The 27,363-nt window shown below is 44.5% G+C and overlaps 1 protein-coding gene across 5 annotated transcripts in view; it reads left to right on the top strand.

Moving 5' to 3' along the window:
* The first annotated feature begins 2,000 nt into the window (after positions 1-2,000).
* The window catches only part of HIVEP1 (HIVEP zinc finger 1), an 86,263-nt gene continuing 60,900 nt past the window's right edge, over positions 2,001-27,363 (top strand). The window contains exons 1-4 of one of the 5 annotated variants that reach the window (XM_081014574.1): positions 6,810-7,600; positions 8,743-8,826; positions 9,318-9,410; positions 10,271-10,400. In XM_081014574.1, coding sequence (XP_080870700.1) covers positions 10,355-10,400 — 46 coding nt within the window. In that variant the 5' untranslated portion in view covers positions 6,810-7,600; positions 8,743-8,826; positions 9,318-9,410; positions 10,271-10,354. Of the gene's footprint in view, positions 2,106-4,946; positions 5,046-6,809; positions 7,601-8,742; positions 8,827-9,317; positions 9,411-10,270; positions 10,401-27,363 lie in introns of those variants that run through there. The other 4 variants (XM_081014575.1, XM_081014576.1, XM_081014573.1 and 1 more) reach the window with 4 other exon arrangements.

The following is a 27,363-nucleotide window of genomic DNA, read 5'->3' as shown; positions in this document are numbered from 1 at the left end:
CCAGGATTGGAGCAGACACAAAAGCATAACCAGGAACAGTTCAGTAAGTTAGCATAAAACCATTTTAAACAGAAGCATTTTCAAAAATCAACACCTAAAATATTTTAAGTAAAAGCAATCTGGAAGAGATGAGTTTTGCTGGTCCATTTAGGCATATATAGAAGAGGACAGCACAATTCAGCAGGGAGGGAATTCCAAAGTCGGGGTGGAGTGGGAGATCACCACTAAAAAAGACCTTGCCTCTTGTGCCTACCAACCAACCTAACCAATAGTAGGGATTTCAAAGTTGTTCTTAATGTAGGAACAGACTCATCTGAAGGAATCCTTCAGATGACTGACCCTAATTGTGGAGGGTTTTAAAGATAACACCAGCATGCATGCATTAACCAGAGATAATCTTTTATTTTATTTATAATAGCTATATATATAATTAATTTACAGTGTAATCCTAACCATTTCTACTCAGAAACTAGTCAGGAATGGCCATGGAAGCTCAGTTGTAAAACATGCACTCTACATGCAAAAAACCACAGTTCTCTAGAGAGGGGTGGGAGAGAACCTTCTGAAATCCTGGGAATCACTGCGAGTTACTGTAGGAAGTTGCCTTAGACTGAGTCGGACCATTTGTCTATCTAGCTCAGTACTGTCCACAACTGACTGGTCTTTAACTGGTGGCTTGATCCAAGGTGGGTTGCAACAGGAGTGCTACCATCATGCAAATACATGGGGAAAGATTCAGAAATGCTTGTTAGGTTCAAGAGTGGGTCCTTGGAAAAGGTCAAAAATACTTGGTCTACAGTGACTGGCAGTGATTCACCAAGATTTCATTTGGCCCAAAACAGTATAGTGTTATGTGGGGTGCCTGGACCCCGCTTCTAATTCCTGGGTGCAAGATGCTGGATTTAGCATGTTAAAATACAAGCCAGTAGCCAGCCTGGTAATGGTCTCTGTGCCAGAGAGCAAATGGGGAGAGGGCCTCCCTTAACTTAGAATAATTTAGAAAGACAAAGGCCTCTGAAGTGGAGTTTTAGAGTTGGCAGGAGAGTAGTAGTCCCTAGGATCACAGTCAAGGATGACAGGGGCTGGAGGAAAAATAGTGGCAGTCTGTTAAATACAGCAAGCTGGAGAGGGGAACCAGAGCACAATGTGAGCTGCCTGCTTGAATTGGAGGTTGCAGCAATGGGAGACACAGGACCCTCTTGGAGTGTAATGCTTTGAACCCCTCCATTGTAGACTCAGGTTGTATACATATGTAAATAAACCATGTATCCTAAAGACAACACAGTCTCCACTGTGTCTCATTTCCAAAACAACGGACTCTGGGTAAGCAGCTGGAACCCCTGGAATCTAGGCCCAGTCAGAGATTGGGGTGGCACAAATAAATCACATTATGCTATACAAAATCTGTGTGTGGGAAGGTGGGGCAGAATGAAAGTTTGAAATAAATTATCCCTTTATTGGCTTTGGGTGCTGTTAGCTGCCGTGGCCATTTTACAGAAAGATAGGATAAAATAATATTTTAAGCAAGTTAAAAGGGGGGAAATGTAAACCCTTGTATAGGAGTAATTTTTGAGATTTGTTTGGAAATGTACCAGCATTAATTTACTATCTCTTTTTCTACACACACACATATATAATCTGATGACTCTTAAAACAGTGCTAGTACCGTTAGCATCATGCAACCGAGTCGGCTGCAAACCCGGGGCAACGCGTTGCTGGAATCCTCTCTTGGCAAAATTAACAATGCTTTCTGCTTAGCAAGGACTTCTCGTCGCTGCTGCTCCCCTCGTCTCCTGCCCTGGAAGGAAGCCGCAGAAACCGCCCCAGACGCCCCCCGACTCGCTCCATCCCTAGAAACAGCCGAGGGTGCAAACCAATCAAAGGAGCGCAGCCAAGAAACCCCGGCCAGGGCCAAAGAAGGGGAGCAAGCGCGGGTAGGAGCGAGCCGGAGAGAAAAGCGAGCCTTAGGCGCCTCCCCTTCGTATTTCCTCTCACGCCCACTTCCAAGCGCGGAGGGGACTGCCTTCGGCTTTGCTCGTTTTCTGTGAAAACTTCCCCGGCGAGACCCAGCGCGGACTTTCCCTTTCTCTTTTTTTGTTCCCGGGGTGAGTTTATTTCTGCGTTTCGCGGCCCGGGGCTGGGCGAGGCTGGAGGGGGGCGAGAGGGGGATTGGGTGGTGGTGGGGGCCCCGGGCTTTGCGCGCCCTCACCCACGAGGCGCCCTCTTGCATTGTGGGGTGTGTATTTCTGGCCGCCGCCGCCGCCTGCTCGCTCTGTTGCCACGGGAAGGAGGAGGGGATTCAGCGTGGCTGGGAGCGAACGGGAAAACCCAGCGAGGGCAAGAGGAAGCAGGAGGGGGAGGAGGCGCGGCGGCGAGGAGGAGGAGGAGGAGGAGGGACGCAGCCTGCATGACCCGCCAGCAGCAACAAGGAGGAACCTCCGGGATCTCCGCGTCAGCAGCAACAGCCCCAGCTATGTGCATACATGGGAGGGTGCGCGTGTGGCTGCGTTGGAGGGACGGGCCTCGGCAGGGGGGCGTGCGACGGGCATCTGCGCGGGAGGCTCCGCTTACTTGGGAAGAACTTTGCCCGTCGAGTTTTGTCTGGGTGGTTTTGTGTCCTCCTCCCCACCCACCCTTTCCGATCTCTAGGCAAAGGTGCGGGACGGGAGGCGCGGATAGGTTTTGCCTTGACTGCTTCCAGCCTTTATTTCCCTGACTGAGGTGGGTGCACTTTAGGAACACTTGTCAGGGTCTCCGAGGCACGATCCTGTGCCCGCTTAGCTGCGGCCGGGAAGGGAGACCCACGGAGAGCAGCTGGACTTTGGTTGGAGGAAACGTGCCATGCCACATGGGTGTAGGCAGAGGGGGCAGCAGCTGACCCCCTGAAGCAGGTAAATAAAAATCCTTAACTAACTGACCAATCGAGTCACAGATAGCAGGGTTCTGCCCCCCCCCAACAAAAGGCCTGCGCCCCCAAACATAAATTCTGGTTACGTCAATGCCATGCCATGTGCTCTGTGTGAAGGGGCTTGGTTGTGGTGGTCGCAATGGGAAGCAGTGGCAATTGCAGAAATTATGCCTTATCTGACTTCGCTCTGTTGTGGTATTTGAAGCTAGCACCATCTGCAACAGAATATGGTCCACTCTACTGTCTCTAAGATATGGCTGACGCAGAATAAATATTGGAAGGCACTAATAGCAGGATATTAAAAGTCTGTGGAAGCGCCCTCCCCTTTCAACAATAGCAACATGAACTGGAAGGGAAGTATTTTCTTTTGCAGAATATTTTTCATATTCCGGAGTGCTATGGTTGAACACACAAATGGGGAACCGGTGGCCGTCTGGAAATGGGTGGACTAAAGTACCCATCAGATGTCACCATTGGCCTTGCTGGCTAGCGTTGATGGGAGTTGGAGTCCAGCTACATCTGGAGGGCCACAGATTGCCTGCCCTTGATCCAATACAGGGTTTCCCAAACTAGGGTCTCCAGCTGTTTTTGGACTACAACTCCCACCATCCCTAGCTAGCAGACTGGTGGTCAGGGATGATGGAAATCGTAGTCCCAAAACAACTGGAAAACCAAGTTTGGGAAACAGTGATCTAACAGAAAAGTCTAGGTGCGTCTCACTTCAGAACCTGACAATCTTGCAGTGTAGACACTGCAGTTTGGCACAGGTGTCAAAATTGTCATTAGGCAGGACTGCTCCATGTTTTAAGATAAAGGGGTCACCTGCATAAACATTTAGGTACTGCGTGACACAGTTTCTCACTTTCAGGGCTAGCCAACATGGTGCCCTCCAACTCCTATTGGCCAGCAGTCAGGAGTCATGGGAGTTAGTCTTGTGGTCTGACACAATTCACCTTGATTCTGAATTTCTGTCCACCAAGGCCATACAGGTAACAAACTTGGCATCTATCTTTGCTGGCCTGATCTGATCTCAGCTTCACAAATGTATCCTTTCCTGGTTCAGCTGTCTGGTGGGAGCATTAACTCAAACATAAGTGCCTCACAGGGTTGTGTGATTAGCCTGCTGTCTACCCCTATGTATCCTAACACTTTCCTTATAATGCATCAAATGACATACTTGCTTATTACTTATTTTGATTTGTATCCCACTCATTTCTTGAACATTCAAGGTGAGTTACAATATTTTTAGTGTACTAGATATAACTGATGTTAACAGCAGAAGCTACCCAATGCTGGCACCTACCACTGGTGTTTCAGTGCTTCCACAATTTCCGATCTTTTGCTCTTCCCCATGTTGTGCCATTGAAAAATCTAGCATGGAATCCTATGCTTTTAACTCAAGGCTATGCTAGATTTTATGCATGTAAAACAATCACCCCTCCCCACTGTTGTAGTTCACAGTTGTGGACTGGGGCTTTCTTGTTAAAGAGAATGGTGGGCTTTAATCTGATCAAGCAAAACACTCTTTATGTTCTTTTAACTAGTTTGCATGTTAAGGGTTTTTTTTAATGCCTTAATCGTTTAGAAATCTTCAGTACAAACACTTGCTTCGTTTAAAACAATACTGGCAGACTATGGGGATACCTGTTGAAAAGAAGTGGGGGCGGCCAGAACCAATTAATAAAAACTTTCGGGGGGGGGGAATTGGGATACTAATCCAAATGATCAATATGAAGGTGCCGCAAGACACCTGATCAGAGGGCATTGCAAGCCCAAGAAGGTGCTTGGCAACCCTCCTAACCAGACCTTCCCTCAGCGTCGGGGCGCGCGGCTGTGAAAACGCTAGAAGCTTCTGAAACCTTTCTGCGTTGCGGAAGTGGACGGGCTAAGAAGGAATTCCCCCCTCCCCCCTCCTTCCTGTTATAAACTTTTCTCCTTCCTTTTTAGTTTCGGTTCTACCCTTTCTCGAAGCGCCCGAGTGAGGAAACAAGGAAACCCCCTCGGCGACCCCTCCCCCTCCCTCCGCCAAGCCCCTCCCCTTTCGCTCCTCGGCGAGGCAGACAGGGCGAAGGGGGCGGGGCCCGGGAGACCCGCTGACGTCACCCGGCCCGCTTCCTGCAATAGAAAGTGAGGGAAGGTAAAGCAACCCCCTTTTCCAATTATCTCCTCGCCCTCCCTTCACCCCTCCCTCCCTCCCCACGGGGGGGGGCGGAGGTGCAGCCGGCGCTCGTGCGCTCGCCTCCCTCCCTTCCTTGTAACGTGGGTGGCGGGGGGCGCGGAGAGACGGGGCGGGGGGGGGGAAGGAAGAAAGAAAAAAGGGGGAAGCAGCAGCAGAGAGACCTGCCCAGCCCCCCTCGCCTTCCGGCGCGTCCCCGCCCATTGACCCCTTCCTTCAACGCCCCACATCTCACCCCCCAACTACTCCAGCTTGTTCGTCCCTACAACCGCCTTCCTCCCCTTTATCTCTTAAACTCGGGTGCCCAGACCCTAATTTCGCCCGCAACACGGTGCCTGCCCCACATATGCCCCCCCATTCTTCACCTTCTCTCCCCCCCCGACCCCTGTTATCAGGGACTTGCTTCTCACCTGGTGCCTAAGTGTGACCCCCCCCCCCGCACAACAGTATCTTACTCCCTCTCACACACCCCTTTCACATCTCAGGGTTTCTCTGAGGGGGGAGGGGAAGAGGTTTATTGGGGGGCTGGGAAGGTGGGTTTGAGTAATTTGGGGTTGGGGGAAACGAAGGATGGAAGCGAGGGGGCGGCGACGGTGTGTGGTGGTTTTGCGTTGTCAGAGGGGAGGTGGGGGCAGCCCCCCTTGGGGGGTCAGCGCTGTGGGGCTGGGCGAAGGGCACCCCACAGAGGAATTACAAGTTCCCTGAGGAAGGTTGGGAACGAGGCGGGGGAAGGCTTTCTACCGAAGCCTGGCCGCGTAGAGTATTTGCGAAATGGCGGGATATTCGGAGTCTCTGAGGGGAGGAAAACACTAGTGGGTGCACTGGCACGACGCTGCGTGGAGTGAAAGGAAAAGTATTCGTGTGTGGAGAGACTTATTTCTGAAACGTTCCTCAGGGGGAGCGAGGTGCAGGGATTGTGATCTGTGTAGATAGCGGGAGCAGAGTTGACACGCGCGTTACACTACTGAACGTGTGTATGTGGTGAGGGAAATGGAGGCACGCGGCGACTGTGAGGTTCGAAAGCGGAGGGAGAAGCTCGGGGGGTTGGGGGTTGGTGAAAATGTGCGAGGAGAGCCGGTGGCGCTTGGCACACAGGGGGTGGGGGGAAAGGTGTCGGACTTGGCGTGGGGAGGGGGGAAGAATGAATGCCCTCCTCGACGGCTCCGCTTTTGGCGAGGGCCCCGGGGCTGCCGAGGAAAGAGAGGGCAGAGCTGGCCCCGCGGTGCAGCCACCTGACGCCGGATCAGAAGAGGGTGTGGATGGGTCTCGCCGGCCCATCTTGACATGCTCAGGAGCTGGCTGGGGCCAGAGTTGCGTTCAGAGAGAGGGATCTCGGTGCTCCTCCTGCGCGTGTGGGGGCGGGGGCGCTGCCGTGTTTGTGTCTGTGCGGAATCAGGTTGTGGTGAAGACTGTGTGTGCGTCTGAGAGACGGGGGGGGGGGGGAGGAAGAAGAGGATGCTGGGGAGGGGGGTTTAGCGCCGGGTCATGTTTGTGTTGGAGGTTGTCAAGTGGAGGAGGATCCCAGACGCCGCCGCCGCCGCGCAGGGGTCGCCGAGCTTCCCAGCTGCTGCTGTTGCTGCCGCCGCGGCCGCTGCTCCTTCGCGCCAGCGCCGCCGCCGCCATCAGCAAGAGCAGCAGCAGCTCCGGCTGCCTTCTGAGCAGGTTTGCTGGGGGATCCAGGAAGGGTGGTGGAAGGCGGGGTAGGGGGAGAGAAAGAGAAGGGACCCGGGCGCGCACGCACGCTGTGCAAACATCCTCGCTGTAAGACTGGAGAGCCGCCTCCTGAGCCCTTTCTGCTTGCAACGGCGGGGACAGACGCAGCCCACCACGAAGTCTCCCTTAATAAGGAGCGCTGCGGGGCAGGGGAGAGTCGGGGGATGGGTGGCGCAAGCGATGGGCCCGGAAAGAAGCCTGCCTGCCTTGGCGGCTCCGGCTGGCGAGGTTTGTGTTTGCTTGCATTTGCGTGCACGCTCCTGTTTGCTTCTGTCCTTTTCCCGGCTGCGTGCGTTTGTATTCGCTGGCGCTTGCAAATCCTGCAAGGTAGGCTTTCGCGCCTGGGCTTTGCTGTGTTGTGGTGAGAAGACATTCTTGATCCCTCCCCTCCCTTGGGTCGGTCCCGGTTTGCACTCGTTCTCCTCCACCTCCTGGCATGTGTGATGTGCTTTGTTCAGTGCAGCGTTGCAGAGGGGTTTTCCCAAGCTCCACCCTCTTTCTTTATTCATTCATGTTTTTCCCTTTGCAACAGTACTGCTCGCAGGGCTACCCGCCGTCATTGCGTCTCTCTCGTTCTCATTTCCATCTTTTCCGTAACACTGTCTTGTTAAAGAAAGCAGGGTTTCCTCTCCCGTCCTTCCCTTTGACCTCCCCCAACTAATGAATACGGAAAAAGAGATCCCTGATCTCTTCGTATTTAAAAGGATTGTTTGTCTTGCGCCTGCTATGCTTTCCCAGAGTCTGAAAAGAGAAGGTGGGAGGAGGATCCTGCTGGTGGCCGACGGAAGTACTACTTTTAAAGTGTAAATATTATGTAATGTGCTTTTTGTATGTTGTATTCAAACACCCCTGAATTATTACTGTTAGGCAAACATATGCCAGTTCTTATTATTAATTGCTAGTGATCCAGTAGTTGGGCTTGATTAACCAGTGGTACTGAGTGTTAAGTAGGAAGCTGAAATTTGTAGGCATTGCTATTTGTTCTAGGTTTTTGACATCACATAGTACCCCTGTGGAACAGATCTACCCATACACAAAATGGGAGTCTCCATGGTTGGGGGCTTGTTCAGTCGACAGAGTAATGGGACAGAGAGAGAAAGAGTATGTGTCCCATCAAGGGAGTTTGGGGAACTTAGTGCAGCCTAGCCCCAGGAAAATAACATTGAATAACTGGTCCACCTTTTAACTATTCTGATCAGTGAAAACATTGAAAAGGTGAACAGTTGACATGTCCAGGGCTTTTTTCTTCACCCCTTCAACAAGAGGAGGAAAAAGGATAATCTCTACTATACTGCTCGGACTGGGAATTGTGCAGCCAGCTGCAAAACCACTCTCTCTTCCCTGCACTACTATGATTGGGGAGCTGCCCCTCCCAACATTTGTTTCAGGGAACAAGGGACACTGAGTTCCCCCTCAGTTTGTTCATTATGTAGATTTGGAGGCCAAAACCCAGTTTTCTAAACATTTTGCAAAGATTTTACTATTCTAAGCATTAATAAAAATGGTTCATCCAGCTAAAAAGAATAGCATCCAAGAGAAAGGAGTCGGATACATGTTATATTTGCAGTCCTTTCCATGAATAAATGTTGCATGATGTTAGTGACCGTGTGCCTGTTAGGTGCAGACATTGGCCATCCTGCTTGATTATTTTCAGGTTGACTGCTTATAGCCCTCATTCATTTAAAACAAAAACAAAAAGGACATTCTGTCTTCCTCAGAGATCTTCCTGTTTCAACTTATTACCCATAAATAGAGCCCTCTTAACTTTTTGTAACATGCTGTCCAAAGACCAGTAGGGTGAGCCTAGCAATCCACAAAGCAGCGATCCTGTGACTTTTTTTTTTTTTACACACAACATATGTTGCTGTTGTATTTTTACCTGTATTATAATTACAGGTGAGCAAAGTGCTGTTGCACTCATGTCCAGCTTGCATGCTTTCCACAGGTATCATCAGCCACTGTGAGAGCAGGATGTGGACTAGAAGGGACCATCTGATCCAGCAGGCTCTTCTTGTGTTTCTGTGACAGGGTGTGTGGGTTAGAGTAGTATTCCTTCAAAACAATGAGTATTTGTATTAAGTGAGAAATGAATGTGCTTCTAAGCACATATTTGCTTAGCTCTTAAGTTATAAAAGAGTGCCTTTTCAGGGTTTGCACCCACAGAGAGGTCTGCCTAGTGCTTACATGATGACCTTTTTAGGTGCCAGATGAAAACATTTTCCAGTCATGAATATTCTTTTTCTGCTTTTTTACATTTGTTGTACTTATGTCATTCTCTGTTGCTAGTTTTATTCTGTGATAAATTTTTGTTTCCTATTGTATTTTATGTTTTAAAATTTTGTGAACTGGTCAGAACTTTGTCATTAGTGGTATATAAATATTACAAATTATTTGTTTTCAAAATTTATATATAGTGAATTCATCCTACTTCGTTTCATTTGTCAGCTTGTTATCTCTAGGGTATTCTGTTCTTCAGATTTACCTTTCTCCATCTCTCCTTTTTCTTGCTTCTTATTGCAGCTCTTAAAGGCACAGGGACCCTGCCAGAGAAAAAAGACTCAGGTTGTCACCTATCGCATGTGCACTTTAAAGGAAAAGCTGTAGCTCAATAGGGTATGCAATCTATGAATATCTGGGTTTGGTTGTCAGCACTTCTTGTCTTGGGGTAGTGTGTGAGATGTTGGAAAACAGTAGCCAGACAAAATTGTATGATTGAGTTGGATACCTCATTAGGTCTATATAGTGAATATTTGGACAACATTTTAGATGCTGTAAGAAATACTTTTCCTTCATGCTCTGTTGGAGCTTCCAAAAGCTGTCAAACAGATGCCTGGTGGAAGGAGTATTCTAGATTTGATGACCCTTTGGTCCAATTGAGCAGGGAATTACTACATTTTTAGCATAATTATAGTTGCATTTGTTAAGTTTCGAAGGCCAAGGCATAGCTCAATGACAGTGGAAATAGGCTAGCCTATCCACATACTACATTATTTATGAATTGCAACAAGTAGAACTATTTCAGTTCTTACCAAAAGAGTTGACTCAGTTTGGGATTGTTCTAAATAATTGATTTTAGTAAGTCAGGATTAATGTATTTGCTAAGTTGCAAGTGTGGTTTTAAACCATGGTCCTGACTTGAGCGGGTGACTTAGTATTTATAAATAAAGCATGTTAAGTGGTAAAGCTAGAATAATGCCATAGTTCTATTTTTAGTCATTTTGTGGCTTTTCTAAATCTTTGTATGCTACTGGGGGGTGGGGTAGTTGATTGGGATATATATTTCTAAATGATTTTGCATACCACTAATATTCTGTCTGAACTTGTGAGTATGAAATAGTGACTTTTGTGTGTGTAAAAAGTTTAACCCAGTCTAATGTGATTAATAGCAGCCCATGGTAAATTCATTAAATCAATATGATAGTTCTAGATCTGCTGCTTATCACCTTGCCTAATCTTACCATCTTTCCCCCCAGTATGTGGATTGACTGACCCCATTGGCATGTTTATGGAGCTGCTTTCGGTCTATTCTCCACTTCTGGAAAACCGCCTATGACTGGATGAGAATGCCTCGAACAAAACAAATAAATCCTAGAAATCTGAGAGGTAAGAAAAGAGTTCTGCTTTGGTAAGATAAAAATACACAAATAATAATACAGTGGTGCCTCGCAAGACGAAATTAATCCGTTCCGCGAGTGTCTTCGTCTAGCGGTTTTTTCGTCTTGCGAAGCAACCCTATTAGTGGATTAGCGGATTAGCGCTATTAGCGGTTTAGCAGCTATTAAAGGCATAGCGGCTTAGCGGCTTAGCTGCTAAAAGGCTATTAGCGGCTTAGAAAAAGGGGGGGGAGCGGAAAAAAAATCTCAAGACTCGCAAGACATTTTCGTCTTGCGAAGCAAGCCCATAGGGAAATTCGTCCTGCGAAGCAACTCAAAAACGGAAAACCCTTTCGTCTAGCGGGTTTTCCGTCTTGCGAGGCATTCGTCTTGCGGGGCACCACTGTAATAAATCAAATCATCATAGACTCTAACAAATTAGATTGCTTTTCTTGTGTTGATGTGAATTGCCTGGTGAAGTGCAGCGTAGAAATGCTTGCATTTACTGTACTGATCATTGTACTTAAAATAATTTGGAAGAAATATCATTGAATGATATCTAAGTTATATTCATAGTGTACCCATTGAAATCATTGGGCTTAAATAACTTAAATTACATTTTAGCAGTGTCATCCAAATTCCATTTCTTTCAAACACACAGACTCAAAACTTTCAACATGGGCTCTTTCCTAGATCCAGCTTCAGTTTCATAGCATTTTACACACATGGATGATAGGTAGCTGAAATACCAATTCTCTCTCTTTCCCTTATCTGTTTGGTCCTTCTGTGTTTCTATTGGCTGGTTCATTGTAAGTAGCCTGAAATTTGTGGAGACTGGTAGAAACTTTCCATGCATGTTAATGAAGTAGGTTCTGTTTAACTGCACTGCACTGATGATAATGGGATAGTTTATCACTTCTCTGGTCTTGGTGATAAGATGTAACTTCTTTTTTTAAAAAAGTGTAATTATTAAAGTGCCAAATTGTCACAGGTTTCTGCTAAAGTCCAAACAGGTATGTGGCCTGACATTTACTGAGTATAAGCTTTCTTAACGTTTTTCTTGAAGCATCTGTGGCATTTGAAATAGATTTTGATGTTTTCAGAAGCCATCCAGCTTTCAGTTAAACTGTGCTGAAGGAACAGTCAAAGATGATAGGACACATGCCACCAAAGTCACCTGGATTTTTATAAGATTTCCTGGCCTTGCATTCAGCAGTGATTGGCTACATATGCAGTTCCCATTGCTGGATTTAGTAGCCATGCACGCAGTTGCAGATCTTCAGTACTGTCAGCTTTGACAGTGGACACAGCTCCTTGTTTGGATGGGGGGAACTAAATTAGATCCTTTTTCCTCTTGGTCTGGCTGATTAGCCTTGAACATGTGTTAAGTGTTTAGGTACATCACACACACAGCTCTCCAGATTAGGGCCAGTGATCTTAAATTAATTTTGGATAGTTGATTTAAGTAACTGCAGTGAAAAATCGTGTTGAAGGATGGAAGAAAATCATCTACAAAGCTTGGTTTTGTACTGGTTGCATTCCCTGTACCTTCTCAGTCACTTTAATGTTCAAAAGCTATTCCTGCCATGCTGCTCTATGGCTGTCATTCATTAAATTGAGCAAATCTTCTTGGTATAAACTTGGGCCCAAATTTGTTCACTGAGATTAGCACTCTGATTCTAAACATTTTCACCTGTGAATCTCTGTGCCTCTAATGCCACTGTAATGTTTATGCACTGTATAATCTCTTATTTTTGACATTGTGCTTAGATAAAGATGGGACATGCCATCTGCTCCGTGTAACTGTAACTCAGATATTAGGATTTTTCACTGCACCGTATACTGTCAACACCTGGGCAACATTTTCAGCAAGGTGTCCATGCTGAAATCTGTAACCATTTGGGACAGCAAGGCATGTGTTTTAAGTGAAGATGTGGTTCACTGAATTCTCACAGGATCCAGCAGCTTACATAAAACTCTCAAGGGTTTCCAACCCCAGTTTACAATCACTTTGCTTTTAAATGTAATTGGGCATTTACTAGAGTTTGAATCCAAGCATCTTCTAAAAGTGATGTAACTTCTGATTTGGCCTGGTATGTGAAGATTGGAGCCTAACTAACAGTGGAGTAGTTTTAACCTGGTTTTATGTGGCAACTAATTATCTTACTTCACACTCCTTATTGTATTGTTAATATGCTGTAAGTTGCCTCAAGTCCCTAGGGTGGAACCATTCAGAAATATACTTATATATTGTGAGTTAAATATTATGGGCATATGGGATATTAATAGGGACTGAAGTGGTTCTTTGGCTTTTGAACCTACTTGTAGCCACATGGCATGAATATTGCACCATCTTTTTTTTAAAAAAGGAAAGGAAAGGGTCTTTGTGGCCAGTTTTTCCTAGCTTTTGGATTAAAAGCACTGTCAGCCAGAGAACAGGGGTGTGGGGCACTGTCTGCTCTGTTAGTGGAACATTGCAAAACATACGTTATGTTTGGAGCTGGAAAAATATTTCCGTTTCACAGGCAGCAAGTGTACCATTTTTAGCTACATGCCTTGCATACAGTCAAATGAATATTTCCAAATTACCAGTTTACCTGCCTATTGAGGCACCTAGGATTTTTCAAATCCTGATTATATTGGCCACTCTGAGAACAGTGTATTGTGGAAGATCAACTGAGATAACTGGATCTGATAAGCAGATTTGCATGATTTTTTAGGATCTCTGTTAACAGCTTTTGCTTTCATTAATATTTATGTGTCACATTTAGGTTCCTCATACTATATTTATGTCTCAAATGCTTCATGATACCAGCTGACGAATTAAGACATTATTCCATAAACTCAGTGTAATGCAATCTATATTTACTTAGAAGTAAGTCCCACTGTATTGTTCTGGTGCTTACTCTGTAGTAAATGTGATTAGGATATTAGCCGTAGGCACTTAGTAGGTTGACGCTTAATGCTACCCCAGTGGAGTTTTGCACTTGCATTTCATTGCTTTTTAAAGTGGCAAACGTGTAAACTTGACACTTTAAAAAAGGTCTTAAGTTCATATTTTGCTGAGCTAAAGTTGTTAAGTGAACAAGGATGCAATGCTTTATATTAATCGGAGGAGACCAAGAAAACATGTAATTGAAGGTGTGTCAGATAAGCAAAATGGAATGTAAGTGGATTACATATAAACTTGGATTTTTTAATCTTCAGTAGGACACTATTTTTTCTTAATTTTGCCTTTTAAACATTTTGTTTTTTAGCTTGCATTTGTTCTAATAATATAAAAAAAAACCAGGAAGGCTGCACGAAGTACTTCTAAAATAGTCACTGTACTAGAGAAAACTTGTTTACAAGTTTCCCTGATACTAAAAATCCTTTCTGAATGCAAGTATTTTATAATATTTTTGGGATCTTTCTGCTTATCCTATAGGAATATCTTACACTCACCAATAAGGTCTTCATCAGAAGTGTGTCAGTTTAGATTCTAACTTTACATTTGCTAAATTTCAAATCCATTACAGCCCAAAGCATTTATTGAAGCAATCTTGTTTGCCAGGTAAAATTTGGAGGTGCCCATTGTTTCTGGCTTTTGGTGCTCGTCTGCATAGCTGGAGGCAAATCACTATCCCTTAGCCTCTATTCCAATTTACAGAATTAAAACAATAATATTCTATATCTTGCTAATGTTAAGGGTAAAGGTAAAGGTAAAGGGACCCCTGACCATTAGGTCCAGTTGTGACTGACTCTGGGGTTGCGGTGCTCATCTCGCTTTATTGGTCGAGGGAGCCGGCATACAACTTCCGGGTCATGTGGCCAGCATGACTAAGCCGCTTCTGGCAAACCACAGCAGCGCACAGAAAGGCCGTTTACCTTCCCGCTGGAGTGGTACCTATTTATCTACTTGCACTTGGACGTGCTTTCGAACTGCTAGGTTAAGAAAGGGTAAATTCTGCTACAACAGAAGGTTCTTGCACATTCTTCCAGATTCTATGCGGTATATAATCCTGATTATAGCCTAAGCCTTTTGTCTTAAAATCATGAAAACATTATAGCATTTATAGTATGCAGTCATTTAGACCAATTTATATAAATACCCAGTTATTCAAAATAATAAATTGCTTTTAGAGTGTTCTGTAAATATATACTTGAGTGTTAATAAGAAATTTTTGTATAATGATTCTTATTTGAAATAGAAGTGAACATTTTCTGCTGTCATTTCCCCCATCAATTCATTTTCCGCTTCATTCGCAGTTTTACTTTTTTTTTCTATGAAAATACTGGCCGAGCTGAAGGAAAGCAAATTTCTCAGGTTTTCCATTTGTACGTCATAGGATATTGTGCAAAATATTCTTGCTAAAGCCAAAACCCAGTATTTGTTAGCCTTCTTATTGATGATTGCAGATCTTGCAGTATTTTTTGTTTTGTTTGCTGTTTCTTGGGTCTAAAGATAACTGCTGAGTTAATGAAATCTAACTGGCCTAAAAGGTTCTGACTGAAGTACAGCACTTGTACCGGCTAATCCCCGAGACTGAACAAATGACTAAGTGTATTGGTCTGTAAGGTCAAATATAAAACGACAGAGTAGTGCAGTACCTTAAAGACTACCAAATTCATTATGGCACAAGCTTATGTGGACTAGAGTCCATGACATCAGATGCATAAAATGTAGTCATAAGCTGGCAGTCATATATACATGTGGATGTAAACGTAAACATGGAGTGAAATAGCAGTGGAATATGAAAAGTGCTGACTGATTAAACACATTAGAAATTGAGTGTACAGTGCACCGTCATCTTTTCTAAGAGTCGTTGTATATAAGTAGTAAAAAGTAAAGGTAAAGGGACCCCTGACCATTAGGTCCAGTCGTGACCGACTCTGGGGTTGCGACGCTCAGCTCGCTTTACTGGCAGAGGGAGCCGGCATACAGCTTCCGGGTCATGTGGCCAGCATGACTAAGCCGCTTCTGGCGAACCAGAGCAGCGCACAGAAACGCCGTTTACCTTCCTGCCGGAGCAGTACCTATTTATCTACTTGCACTTTGCCGTGCTTTCGAACTGCTAGGTTGGCAGGAGCAGGGACCGAGCAACGGGAGCTCACCCCGTCGCAGGGATTCAAACCACGACCTTCTGATCAGCAAGTCCTAGGCTCTGTGGCTTAATCCACAGCGCCACCCGTATCCCTCATGTAGGTAGTAGACTGCCTCTTTTACTGCATGCTATTTGCATCTGACAGAATGCAAATATTTTATTAATTGATTGATGGATTGATTAAATTTGTCAGCTGCTTTTTTTTTTTTTTTTTTGCCCAGGGCAACCCAAAGCAACTTAACAACCAACCAAATAGAGTAAAAGTGAGAATTCCTGCTGCTTTAGTCATTCAGGAATTAGGAAGTTATCCTATCTTCAGTTAGTCCTCACTTTAGCATGTGTTGTTACAATATCTGCATTAAAAAAACCCAGTCATGTCCTTTTGTATGTATGCATTTTGATAGGTATGTACTGATTTGCATTTATTTATTTAATGGTAACTATTTGGGCTGCTGAGAAAGAAGCTAAGAGAAACTGTTAAAATTCTACCTTCTTTGGTGGTATCTTTGCTCAACACCTACACTGACTCTGTCTTTGGCCAAAGGAAAGCAATGCCCAACCTGCTGATAACAGAATAACCGAGGCAAGGAGGGAGCTGCAGCCAAAGATAGGAGAAGAGAGGTGGTAAGGGAACACCTAGCTACTTTCAGTAAATTCAGACCTCCAGGGCCTGATGAGCTGCACCCAACGGTACTAAAGGAGCTTTCAGAAGTAATCTCAGAGCCTCTGTCTACAGTCTTTGAGAATTTTTAGAGAGCGAGTGAGATCTCTGCACACTGGAGGCATCTTCAAAGAGGGTAAAAAAGAAGACCTAGGTGACTACCAACTGGTGAACTTGACATCAATACCAGGAAAGGTCTTAGAACAGATAATTTACCAGTCAGTCTGTGAGCACTTAGAGAAGGATGCATGGGCGTAGTTGGAATGGTGGTGGCAGGTGCCCCCCTAAATCAAGTATATAAATAAAAAAGTCCTTTAGATTAGATTTTTTTATCCTATTGTATTCTGATAGAGCTTTAATAAAATCTTATTTTAAAAGAGAGAGAGAATTGGGCTCAAAGTAATGAAATGAATTTCAGTAGGCACAAATGTAAGGTTCTACACTTAGGAAGAAGCTGGTGCACAAATATAAGATAGGGGACAACTGGCTTGCCACAAGTACATGTGAAAAGGATCTAGGGGTCTTAGTAGGCCTCAAGCTTCACTTTAGTCAGCAGTGTGATGCTGCAGCGAAAAAGTGAATGCTGTTCTAGGCTGCATCAACAGAAATATAGTGTTCCCAATAAAGGGAAGTCATAGTCCTGCTCTATTCTGCCTTGGTCAAACCATAGCTGGAATACTGTGTCCAGTTCTGGGCACCACAATGTAAGAAGGATATTGACAAGCTGGAATGTGTGCAGAAGAGGGTAACAAATATTATCAAGGGTCTGGAAACCAAGCCTTACCAGGAACAGTTGAGGGAGTTGGGTATGTTTAACCTGGGAAAGAAGAAACAGATGAGATATGATTGGCATCTTCAAATATCTCAAGGCCTGTCACATGGGCGATGGAGCAAGCTTGTTTTCTCTTGTTCTGAAGGGTAGGACCTAAACCAAGGGCTTCAAGTTACAAGAAAGGAGATTCTGACTAAACATCAGGAAGAACTTTAAGATAGTAAGAGCTGTTGGAACAGACTCTCTCGGGAGCTGGTGGACTCTCCTCCATCTGAGGTTTGCGATTCCTGCATTGCAAGGGGTTGGACTAGATGACCCTCAGCGTCCCTTCCAGATCCTACAATTCTATGTTTCCACCAGAACATTGATAATATGCATTTGTTGGTGAATATGCCCATTATTGGTGAATAATTCATTGCAGTCGTTCAGAATTTAATTTCACTGTAGCACAAACCTCTCCGGTATAGTTATTATAAGTTTAATACAGTACACCTACGGCCTGGGAGGCTGGATACACAAAGGCCAATCTGTTCAGGATGCCTGCTGGTGGTGCTGGTGTTCTCCTCAGCGCCTTTTGGCAGAGAACAGGGTAGCAGTGTTGTCATTTTGCATGGGACTGTACTCCCATCTCTGAGAAGCAGTGTGCTTCCTGCTTTGGGGTTGAGTGGAAGCATTTGCAGTGGCCCAGAAGCATCTGTGGCATTGTGATTAGTGTCCGGCAGGCTGGAAATGATGTGCAAGTCTCTACAGTGCATATTTTGTTTGGTAGAAGCACTGTCCATACTAAGAGCAGCAGGAGGGATTGCTGCCCCACTTGTAATCTGGGTAGTGCTATTCCCCGAACAAAATAAAAGGCTGCCCCTTTTTGTGGGCATGGTGCTGCCTAGACTAAAAATACTGATCCTGGACTGGCTGAACTCTTCACTGTGTACCAAAGGAAGGACTGTGGAGTGCGTTGCAAAAATCGTCCGAAGGATTAGGTGTGCCAGTGGGCCGTTATTTGATCAGTACAGTATACCAGGGTTTTTTGGTCATGTTACTTGGCCAGTCTCGCCTCTATAAATTAACGTTTATTTAGCATCGTTAACACTCAGCTAAAAGAGAACATGTATATTGCAAAAGCTGAAAAAATGTCATGACATGGGGAAATATATATATATGTATACTGGCAGCCTATATAGACAAGGGCTTTTTAAAATATTGTTGTTTAATATTAAAGCTAGGGAGGCTCTTTTTGGCAGTCTGATTCCAGTATAAACATATTTCAGTTTTGGAGTGAACATACTGTAGAACATCTTGATGCAACCCCATCTGTGCTTGCAATGGATCAGGTCTAGGCTCTATTGCAAAATCTGTGCTTCAGTCTGGAGGGAAATATTTAGTCCTGTTAGGATCAATATTTTTATTTCAGATATTGACATGTGTGTACTGTTTTCATAGAGCCTTTTCAGGCCAGATCTCAGGACCCAGAAGAATGTGTGTGAAGAGGCAACATAAGGGCTGGGAAGAACTGGGTGTCTCTTTCACCACTATGAATGAATAATAGCACCTCAATGGGAAGGAAAGAGCTGAGATGCAGGGCTAAAACAGGAACAGGTTTTTAAAAAAATACAGGTTGTATAATTCATTTTACCAAGAGCTCCAAGCACTTCATGGGCATCACTGGAGTGTTAAACACGTTGCTGACGTGTATAACAGCGTTGTCATCCTGGAGTGCTGCAGCTGAGAGGCGTAGTGGCTTCCCTGAGATCACTGATGGATGCATGTTTGAGCAGAGACACAAGATGAGTATTTCTAGTCATCATTCATGCTCCTAGCCACTACCTCACATCCATGCTTATGCAAGTTGTCCTGGACTGGATACTTTAATGTTAACTCTTCATGTGATTTGAAGATCTTCATTCCTTTAAAATTTCTATATCTAAACTTCTAAATTTCTATATCCCTTTTCCTCCAAAAGACAATGCCAAGGCCAACTGGGACTGTGAAACATTTAAATGGGCCAGTGGTCCAGCTTTTAGGAGGGGCTGCTAGTCTCATAGGTATTTTTTGCTCTATAAGATGCACCCGACCATAAGACGCACCTAGTTTTAGAGGTGGGGAACAAGAAAAAAAATATTATCTCCCTCTCTGCTCAGTGCCTCTCCAGCAAAGCAGGAGGAGAAACGGAAGGGGCTCCGTTTCTCCTCCTGCTTCGCTGAAGAGGCGCTGCGCAGCTCTCCCTCTGTGTGCAGTGCCCCTTCAGCGAAGCGGTAGGAGAAGCGGAGCCCCTTCCATTTCTCCTGCTTCACTGAGGGAAAGCTGTGCAGCGCCTCTCCAGCGAAGTGCCTCTCCTGGCTTCAGCGGCTATCCCTGAAGCCAGGAGAGCAAGAGGGATTGATCCCTCTTGCTTTCCTGGCTTCAGCGAAATCTGTGCAGCCTGCATTCGCTCCATAAGACGCACACACGTTTCCCCTTACTTTTTAGGAGGGGAAAAGTGCGTCTTATAAAGCGAAAAATACGGTAGTTAGTGGGTAGAGAATATTTATTAGCAGAACTCCAATGCTAAATAACTTGTAAAATGAGTTTCAGATGGGTTTCTGTATTCGTCTTTTGCAGCAAAAACAACTTAGCATTTTGACATCCTAAATACTCTTTAAAAAAAAAAAAATTGCATAAGCTTTTGTAAACTAGAGAGATGCTGTAGTCTATGAAATTTCATGCCACAATAAATATTCAAGGCTTTTAGGTTCTGTAACAAAATTTTATATAAATGAGAGGATCTTTTCCCCCCTACAGGTGTTGTGTCAAAGCAGTTGTGCCTGTAATGCTGTTGATCTCCCAAAATCTCTGCCTGTGTCTTGTATGATGTATAGAGTCAGTTTTGCAAAGCGTGGTGGTCACTGTAGGACTTGTGCCCCCGATAATAGATTGGTAGCTTGAAGTCATGCAGGCTAGCCCTATGACTCTTTGTGGATTTGTTGCATAAGCTGTATATCTCCCAAAGCTGCGTACAATTTGTCTCAAAGACCTTCTGTTTTCCACTGAAATTTTGTTATGAAACGAGGTATAATATTAAACAGTCAGTGGTTTTATTAATCAAGAACACTGGGGAAAGAGTTAAAAAGCATTTGCAAAATTTTAACAAGGTGGTTTCTTTTTGCAGTTCATGCCTCATGAGAATCGTAAAGGCTTTGTTGGTAGTGAAGCTGGAGAAATAATGAGTAACACTTTCCCTGAGAATTGGAAAAAGTACATTCGGAGAATAAATTTAAATTTCCCAAGTAACTTCCTGACCAATAATAGTTTATGGGGTTTTTTTTAATGAAAACTTGGAAAATCAAGAGTCCAAAAGCCTCATTGAGGCTCGAAGAAAGCACCTCAAGTTCCTTTCTAACAGTCATTTTCTTGAAGAGAGTCAATAAGTATGTATATTTTGAGATCACCCCGAATATTCAAGGAAAACTTTGTACTAGTAGACACTCTCTGCGTTGGGTGGCTTGGAGAAGTATAGCACAGTGGTCCTGTTTTGAATTGGGAATATAGGATAGAAAAGTAGGGAGCAAATGAAAGCCCTCATTCCAAAATGGGAAAGCCGAAATAATCAGTGTTTCAGTTCCAGTGTTAATGTGGTAGAGCAAAAGAAGTCTGTGCTATCTAAAACCCTACAAACACTTGCTTTTTGTTTTGTACCTTCTCAGAAAGGAGAGGAATGAAGAGGAAGCCCTTGAAAAGAACACAAGGGAGAGGTGCCACTTAAAGGCCTGTCTGCAGTTGAGGAAAGAATATGCTTTTGCATTAGGATGATGTTTGTTCCAGACTGTAGATCCGCAATATCCTAATGTATGTCATTCCAGGAAAGGTTAACTATCTGTAAACAACTCTGGGCAACAGTCTCACAGTCTGCTGCTATGATTTTTAGCAGCAGCAGAACAAACATATGTTTGCTGCGTTGCTGCTTAAGCAGCTTCTAAGGGAGGGATGGGTTTTCAGTGGCCTGAATGCAGCCTGTGGGGCTTGCCAGTCTGGTCCCACAGCCTCCCCTCCTTGCTGCTTCTCTGTGCCCCCCCCCCATAGCAATAAAGCTTTCATTCCTAAATGCTATGTGGGAAAGGTGTTGCACCCCAGATAGTTGCTATCCTTTAACTGGGGAGGGGAGGGTTAACCCTTCCCAGTTGCAGTCTCTGTCAGAATCATCCCACCTCCAACAACCAGAATTGATTATGGAGCTTCTCTCTAGTTTGTTCTTTAAAAAATATATATGCAATATTCCTAGGTACACTATAGCTTAAGGGCAGCACTGGGCCTAAAGATTACTGTATGGAGAATTCTATAATTTCCATAGGAAGGGGTTAGATTTCATATTAGATTGTCTGTGTCTGCCAATTCATTTTTTAATTGGGTCATTGTGTCTGAGTGCAAACGAAGTTCTAGAGTGCAAAATAGGCTTGTGTAAAGTGCTTGTATAGGTCCCTGTGCTGATGTTCTCCCACACCCTGGCATACACACGTAGGGGAAATGTCATGTGTTGCTATTTAAATCTTTCTTTGCAGATTTGACCCCCCAACTTGTGGGAAAGCTGTGATTGGCCATGGGATTCCGTAGGGCCATCTCTCAATTCTTGAGAAAACATAGTGAGTGTGTGTGTGTGTGTGTGTGAGTGTGTGTGTGTGTATGTTTGTATGTATGTATGTATGTATGTATGTATGTATCTGTCTATCTATCAATCATACTGCCCTTCATCAAAAGATCTCAGGATGGTTCACAGAATAAAATATAAGATACAACACAAGTAAAGAATTTAACCCAAATAGCAAAACGATACAAAACAAATTCTTGACTTTTACTTCATTGAGATGAAGGATGCTTTTTCTTTTTCTTTTCTTTTGCCTTGTTTGCTTAAGCCTTTTTTGTATACATAGCCAGTATACATAACTGGCAGTTTCATGGTGCTAAATGTGGGCATCAGTACAAAAAATAGAAATCTAGTCAGGGCTAATTTAAATAGTGCTGACATCTCTGATGTGTATTCCATTTAAAGGTCAGAATCAGGACCATTGAACCATAGAATCATAGAATTGGAAGGGACCACAGTGGTCATCTAGTCCAACTCCCTGCAGTGCAGGAATCTTTTGCCTACTGTGGGGCTTGCTAAGGGTTTTAAGATTAGTTGTGGGGACAACTGGGGCTACTCCAGCAAATGCACAGAGACTCAGATAGCCAGGAGACATCTTCATTCAGCAAGACATGACCGCTCAATCAAGGGGACCCTGAAACAAGGACTCCCCATGGAAAGAAATGTATTATTCATCTCAGCAGGTCTTAACATGGGCTGAACCTCTTAACTAGCTTGCCCTGCAAGGATCCTAGTCCCCATTCAGGGTTAGAAACTAGCAGGGCACCAGGCGCATTTTGCTCCTAAAGTTTCTCCATTTGCGAGCACCTCAAAAACTTTGGGTGCCATTTTTTTGCGCCTGGCTGACACTCAAGGATTACTGAAATGTGTATGTTTTGAAGCCTCTAAGTATATGTTAAGGATAGACAATATCTATTGTGGTGTTTAAGGTGTTTAACAATGAAGAGTAGAGTGTTTTAAATACTGTAGTATGGTAGCAATATTTTTATTGTAAGCACCAAATTAAACATGTATTAACATTTTCTGTTAAAAATGTGTTATTAACAATGTGTCACTTATGTGAATTGTGTATTAGTTCATGCTTATCAAAATAATAAAAGTGTTGCCGTCCTCCCCCCCCCCCCATGGCAACTAGACCAGTTGCAAAGGACATGGAGCATGATGAGGGCCCCAAGTTCAGTTCCCATAATTTGCCATTGAAAAGAATCAGGCAGTAGTTGATGGGAGAGCTGGAGATCATGAACAGTCAATGGCAGTCAGTTGCATATTCTGATGGGGAGGAAAGACTACTGTGCAATGCAGTTCCTTATACCCCTAATTATGTTCTTTTAGCAGAGAATCTATTTCAGTTATTCTCCACCCCTATATATTTTCTGGAATCTGCTTCTCACATTCTCTTCCTTTTTCTACCTCATTCTCTTTCTTTGCTTAGCAACTACTCATACGTCCTTAGGGAGGCTCACCTCACAGTTTAAGAAACAGGCAGCTAGATACAGTCATGGACTTGTACCTGCATGTTAATTTGAATCCTGCGTTTCTAGTAAACACTGCTGCAAATGTGTCTCTTGAGCCAGTACTATAACTAATCAGTGTTCCTTCCCTCAGGCTTTAGAAACTCAGCATTGGCAATAGTAACAAAGACAGTTTAGGATGGCAAGGTGGGGGAGGGCCTTTTCTAAATGAAAGACTCTTGGCATTTTTGAGAAATTATCCAAATTTTGTCTCTAAACATCTAGTTCCTCTTGAATCAAATAGTTGATTCTGTTCCATTATAAATGAAGTGTGGGTTCCCAGAACACGTTTAAAACTATGCTGATAAACAGCAAATACTAAAAATCAAAGGGATAGAAGGAATATGCAAAAATTCAGGGCAGGAGTAGCCAGTGTGGTGCCAGATGTTGTGGGCCAGAATCTCAAGAGTTGACCAATTTGGTTTTCTCCTTAATATGTTACTTGTTTGACGTGTTTTGAGATGCTAGTTGGGTTTTCTCTCTCTCAAGACTCATTTAAGTACTGCTTTCTAAATGGTGAACTTCGCCTGCCATATAAGCACAGTCATTACAGTTTTCTTCCTTGTAGAATATGATTCGTAGCTGAAGTAGTGGAACTTCCCTGACCTTTTCTGCAGAAGCTTATGCAACAGCAACTTTGTAGCAAAGCAAACAGAGAGGAATGAGGGGAAGGGAGGAGAAAATCTCATTTAACTTTGCTCTTTGCATTTTTCCCAATGTTGTGACCCCTTACATACCAGCTGATGGGTTTCCCAAGATTTCTCTTTTCTCTTTGCCTCCTAGCCTGAGATTTGGGTCCACGTGTGCCTTTTTGTGCCTTATTTAGGGAGATAAAAATCTGCCAACCACTTTGACACTATGCTGGTCTTACAAAGCAATGCTGTAGCAGTTCTTCCTTCCATCAGTAGGTTTCCAGATCCCACAAGACTAGGAAGATAAAATCTGGAGAGACCTGGAGAATTTAAATATTTATACTCCAGCCATGATCTATGGCTTGGGTGACTAACCTTTGGCTCTGCTGATGTTGTTGGACTACAACTCCCATCATTCCTGTCCATTGGTGATGTTGACTGGGGCTGATGGAAGTTGGAGTCCATAACACCTGGAGGGACACAGGTTAGCTATCCCTGATCTAGGGGAATTATATGGTAGATGTATTGAGGATTTATTGGAGAGTACTTTCTGCGATTTTATGGAGAGTACAGTACTCTGGGGTTTTTATATTGTTGTAGGTATGAACATTTTATTAGAAGGTACATTCATGAACTGCTACATACGCTAGCAATGTAGGATGGGTGTGAGGGTTCCCATAATAATATTATATTCTCTTCATTGGCTGTTTCTTAGGCAGTGTTGCTCACAGTGGTGAATTGCTCCCTACCCCATAGATGAGGATCCTGTGGCAGTCTTCCAGATGTTGTTGGATTCCCATCAGCCCCAGTGAGCATAGTTAGTGGTCAGGAATAACTGGAGTTGTTGTCCAAAAACATCTGACAGGCCACCATTCCTTCACTACCTTAACTGCTGTGTGAATAGCATGACCATAATATACACTGATCCTTTCCTATTTATTTCATTGTTCCACAGCAGCTCTCCACAATCTATTCATGTTTGCCTACATGTCTGTATGTATGGCTCTATTTAGTCTTCTGGTTCAAAAGTTTACCTATTGGACTTCTGTACCATTATTATTTTTAAAATGTCCAGGGTAGTTTACAAAGTAATAATAGAAATGCAATAAAACAAAACAAAAGTGTAGTGTAAAAAGAACCAAGTGATAAACTCCTTGGGTGATAAAGCCCAGGGAAGATAAATAAAAAAATCTGTACCTGGCCCTGAAAAGACATCAAAGTAGGTGTTGAGTGATGTTCCCCAGGGAGAGTTCCACAAATGGGATGACACAGCCGAAGAGGCTTTCTCCCTGATCACAAGGGCACCCAGAGAAGGACCTCTCCAGCTTGATGTAGAAGCAGACAGTCCTTTAGGTACCTACCGTATTTTTCGCCCCATAGGACGCACCGGCCCCTAGGACGCATCAAGTTTTTTGGGGGGGAAATAAAGAAAAAAAATTTTATTTCCCCCCCAGGCGCTTGTGGGGCCGGCAGCGGGGAGAAGCGTTCTTCTCCCCGCAGTCCGCCTTCAGACCAGGTCCGGGGACAGCGGGAAGACGTGCTGCGCCTCCCAGCTGTCCCCGGAGCTTGCGGGGCAGGCAGCGGGGAGAAGCGCTCTTCTCCCCGCCACCCGCCTTGAGATCAGGTCCGGGGACAGCTGGGAGACGCACTGCGCCTCCCAGCTGTCCCCGGAGCTTGCGGGGCAGGCAGCGGGGAGAAGCGCTCTTCTCCCCGCCGCCCGCCTTGAGATCAGGTCCAGGGACAGCGGGGAGACGCGCTGCGCCTCCCAGCTGTCCCCAGAGCTTGCGGAGCAGGCAGCGGGGAGAAGCGCTCTTCTCCCCGCCGCCCGCCTTCAGATCAGGTCCGGGGACAGCGGGAAGACGCGCTGCGTCTCCCAGCTGTCCCCGGAGCTTGCGGGGCTGGCGGCGGGGTCTCCCCGCCGTCAGCCTCCAAACCACTTCGGGAGACAGCGGTATGGCGGCGTTCCGCCTCCCTCTGTCCCCCAACCTTGTGGGGCTGGCGCTGGGGCTCTCCTGAAGCCTGGAGAGCGAGAGGGGTCGGTGCGCACCGACCCCTCTCGCTCTCCAGGCTTCAGTGAAAGCCTGCGTTCGCCCCATAGGACGCACACACATTTCCCCTTCATTTTTGGAGGGGGAAAAGTGCGTCCTATAGGGTGAAAAATACGGTAGATCCCAAGCCGCTTAGGGACTTTAAGGGTAAACAGTAGTGCTTTGAAACGAGCTTGTGGAGCTATTTAAGCATAAGTTAAATATATGTTCCCAACAGCCAATCCAATCTCAGGTAGTACAAAATGCATCTGTAGATTCTAGGCAGTCTTCAACTGCAGTCCCATGGTAATCAAGTGTGGAGGTCAGATACAGTACCAGAATATAGGAAAGCATGACCAATGATACCACCCTTTGCCATGCTGGAAAAAAGGCAGAAAATAAGGGAAAGCATGTTAGTGGTTTTTTTTTAAGATTACTTTATAGGGGAAATTACTTTCAGAAGTGCATTCTCTAGGGTTTTATTAGATAAATCTATTTTGTGTCCATTTTTTAAAAATGTATTTGTTGTGAATTGATGGTCTCTCTCTTTTGATAGCATAGCTGAAAATGTTCTCATGTGGGCAGTTTTTCATAACTAGGTGACTTTAGACAGATCAGCACCTCATGGGATTCTGAATAGAACTGCAAAGAAAGCACATCAAGGATGAGTGTATTTGTGGTTTTATAGAGCTGTTGCTTGCCTCTATAGTTTCCTTTAATTGCTTAAAGGCTGAGCAGTTTGAAAGTGTTTGAAAAGATTCTGACTTCATTTGCATGCTTTGTTCATAGCTGCCTTGGGAGAATTACAGAAATGCTATCTTTAATGCCTAACCTAGTTCTTCTGATTTTTCATCACTGCCTTGGGCAACTGAAAGGTCCAGCCTGCATCCTGTGTAGTAGAGCTAAGACAAAACTGTATTTGGTTTTTAATTTTAGGTTTTGATGTTGAAAAACATCCCCCCATGACACCTGTCCAGTTTCTGAACATGTGAGCAAAAGCCCCCCAAAATTGATTTTCTAAAGACACCTGGGAACTCTGTAGTCCTTGAACAGTCCCATAAGAGCCAAGAAAAACTGTGATTTTTTTAACTGCTCTGACCAAGCTTGGACAAGTTTTCAACCTCACTTAACCATGATTTAGGCAGAGTACTTTATAGACTCTTTGTGTGTCTGGCTACAAGTCCATGCAATTGTAGGAAGGTTGGGTGATCTGGGAGAGGGAGTTATGGAAAAGGACGCTGCTTAAGCTTTAGCTCTGTTAGATCAGGAAACTTGTCAGAGCTTGGTTAGGCAAGCTCATGGATTGCACAGATCCTTTATTGAACCGAACCCTTTGGGACTGTTTAGTTTCCTGGAACCTTAAAAACTGTCCTTGGAAGCTCTTGCAAAGCACACTCTCTCACACACACGCTTGCACACACACCATTTATTGTTTTTTGTAAGTCACTCAGATAAATTAACATTATGGGGCAGCATGCAGATGTCCAAAATGGGTATAGAAATATATTAGGTTGCTTCTGCATACTTCCACAATGGCACAAATTTTCCATTTCTGTTGTTATATACAGTGGTACCTTGGGTTAAGAACTTAATTCGTTTTGGAGGTCCGTTCTTAACCTGAAACTGTTCTTAACCTGAGACACCACTTTAGCTAAAGGAGCCTCCTGTTGC

The sequence above is a fragment of the Podarcis pityusensis genome, assembly GCF_964106645.2.
Source record: "Podarcis pityusensis genome assembly, chromosome: 7".
NCBI lineage: Eukaryota > Metazoa > Chordata > Lepidosauria > Squamata > Lacertidae > Podarcis > Podarcis pityusensis.
This window is presented reverse-complemented; position numbering and strand designations above follow the sequence as displayed.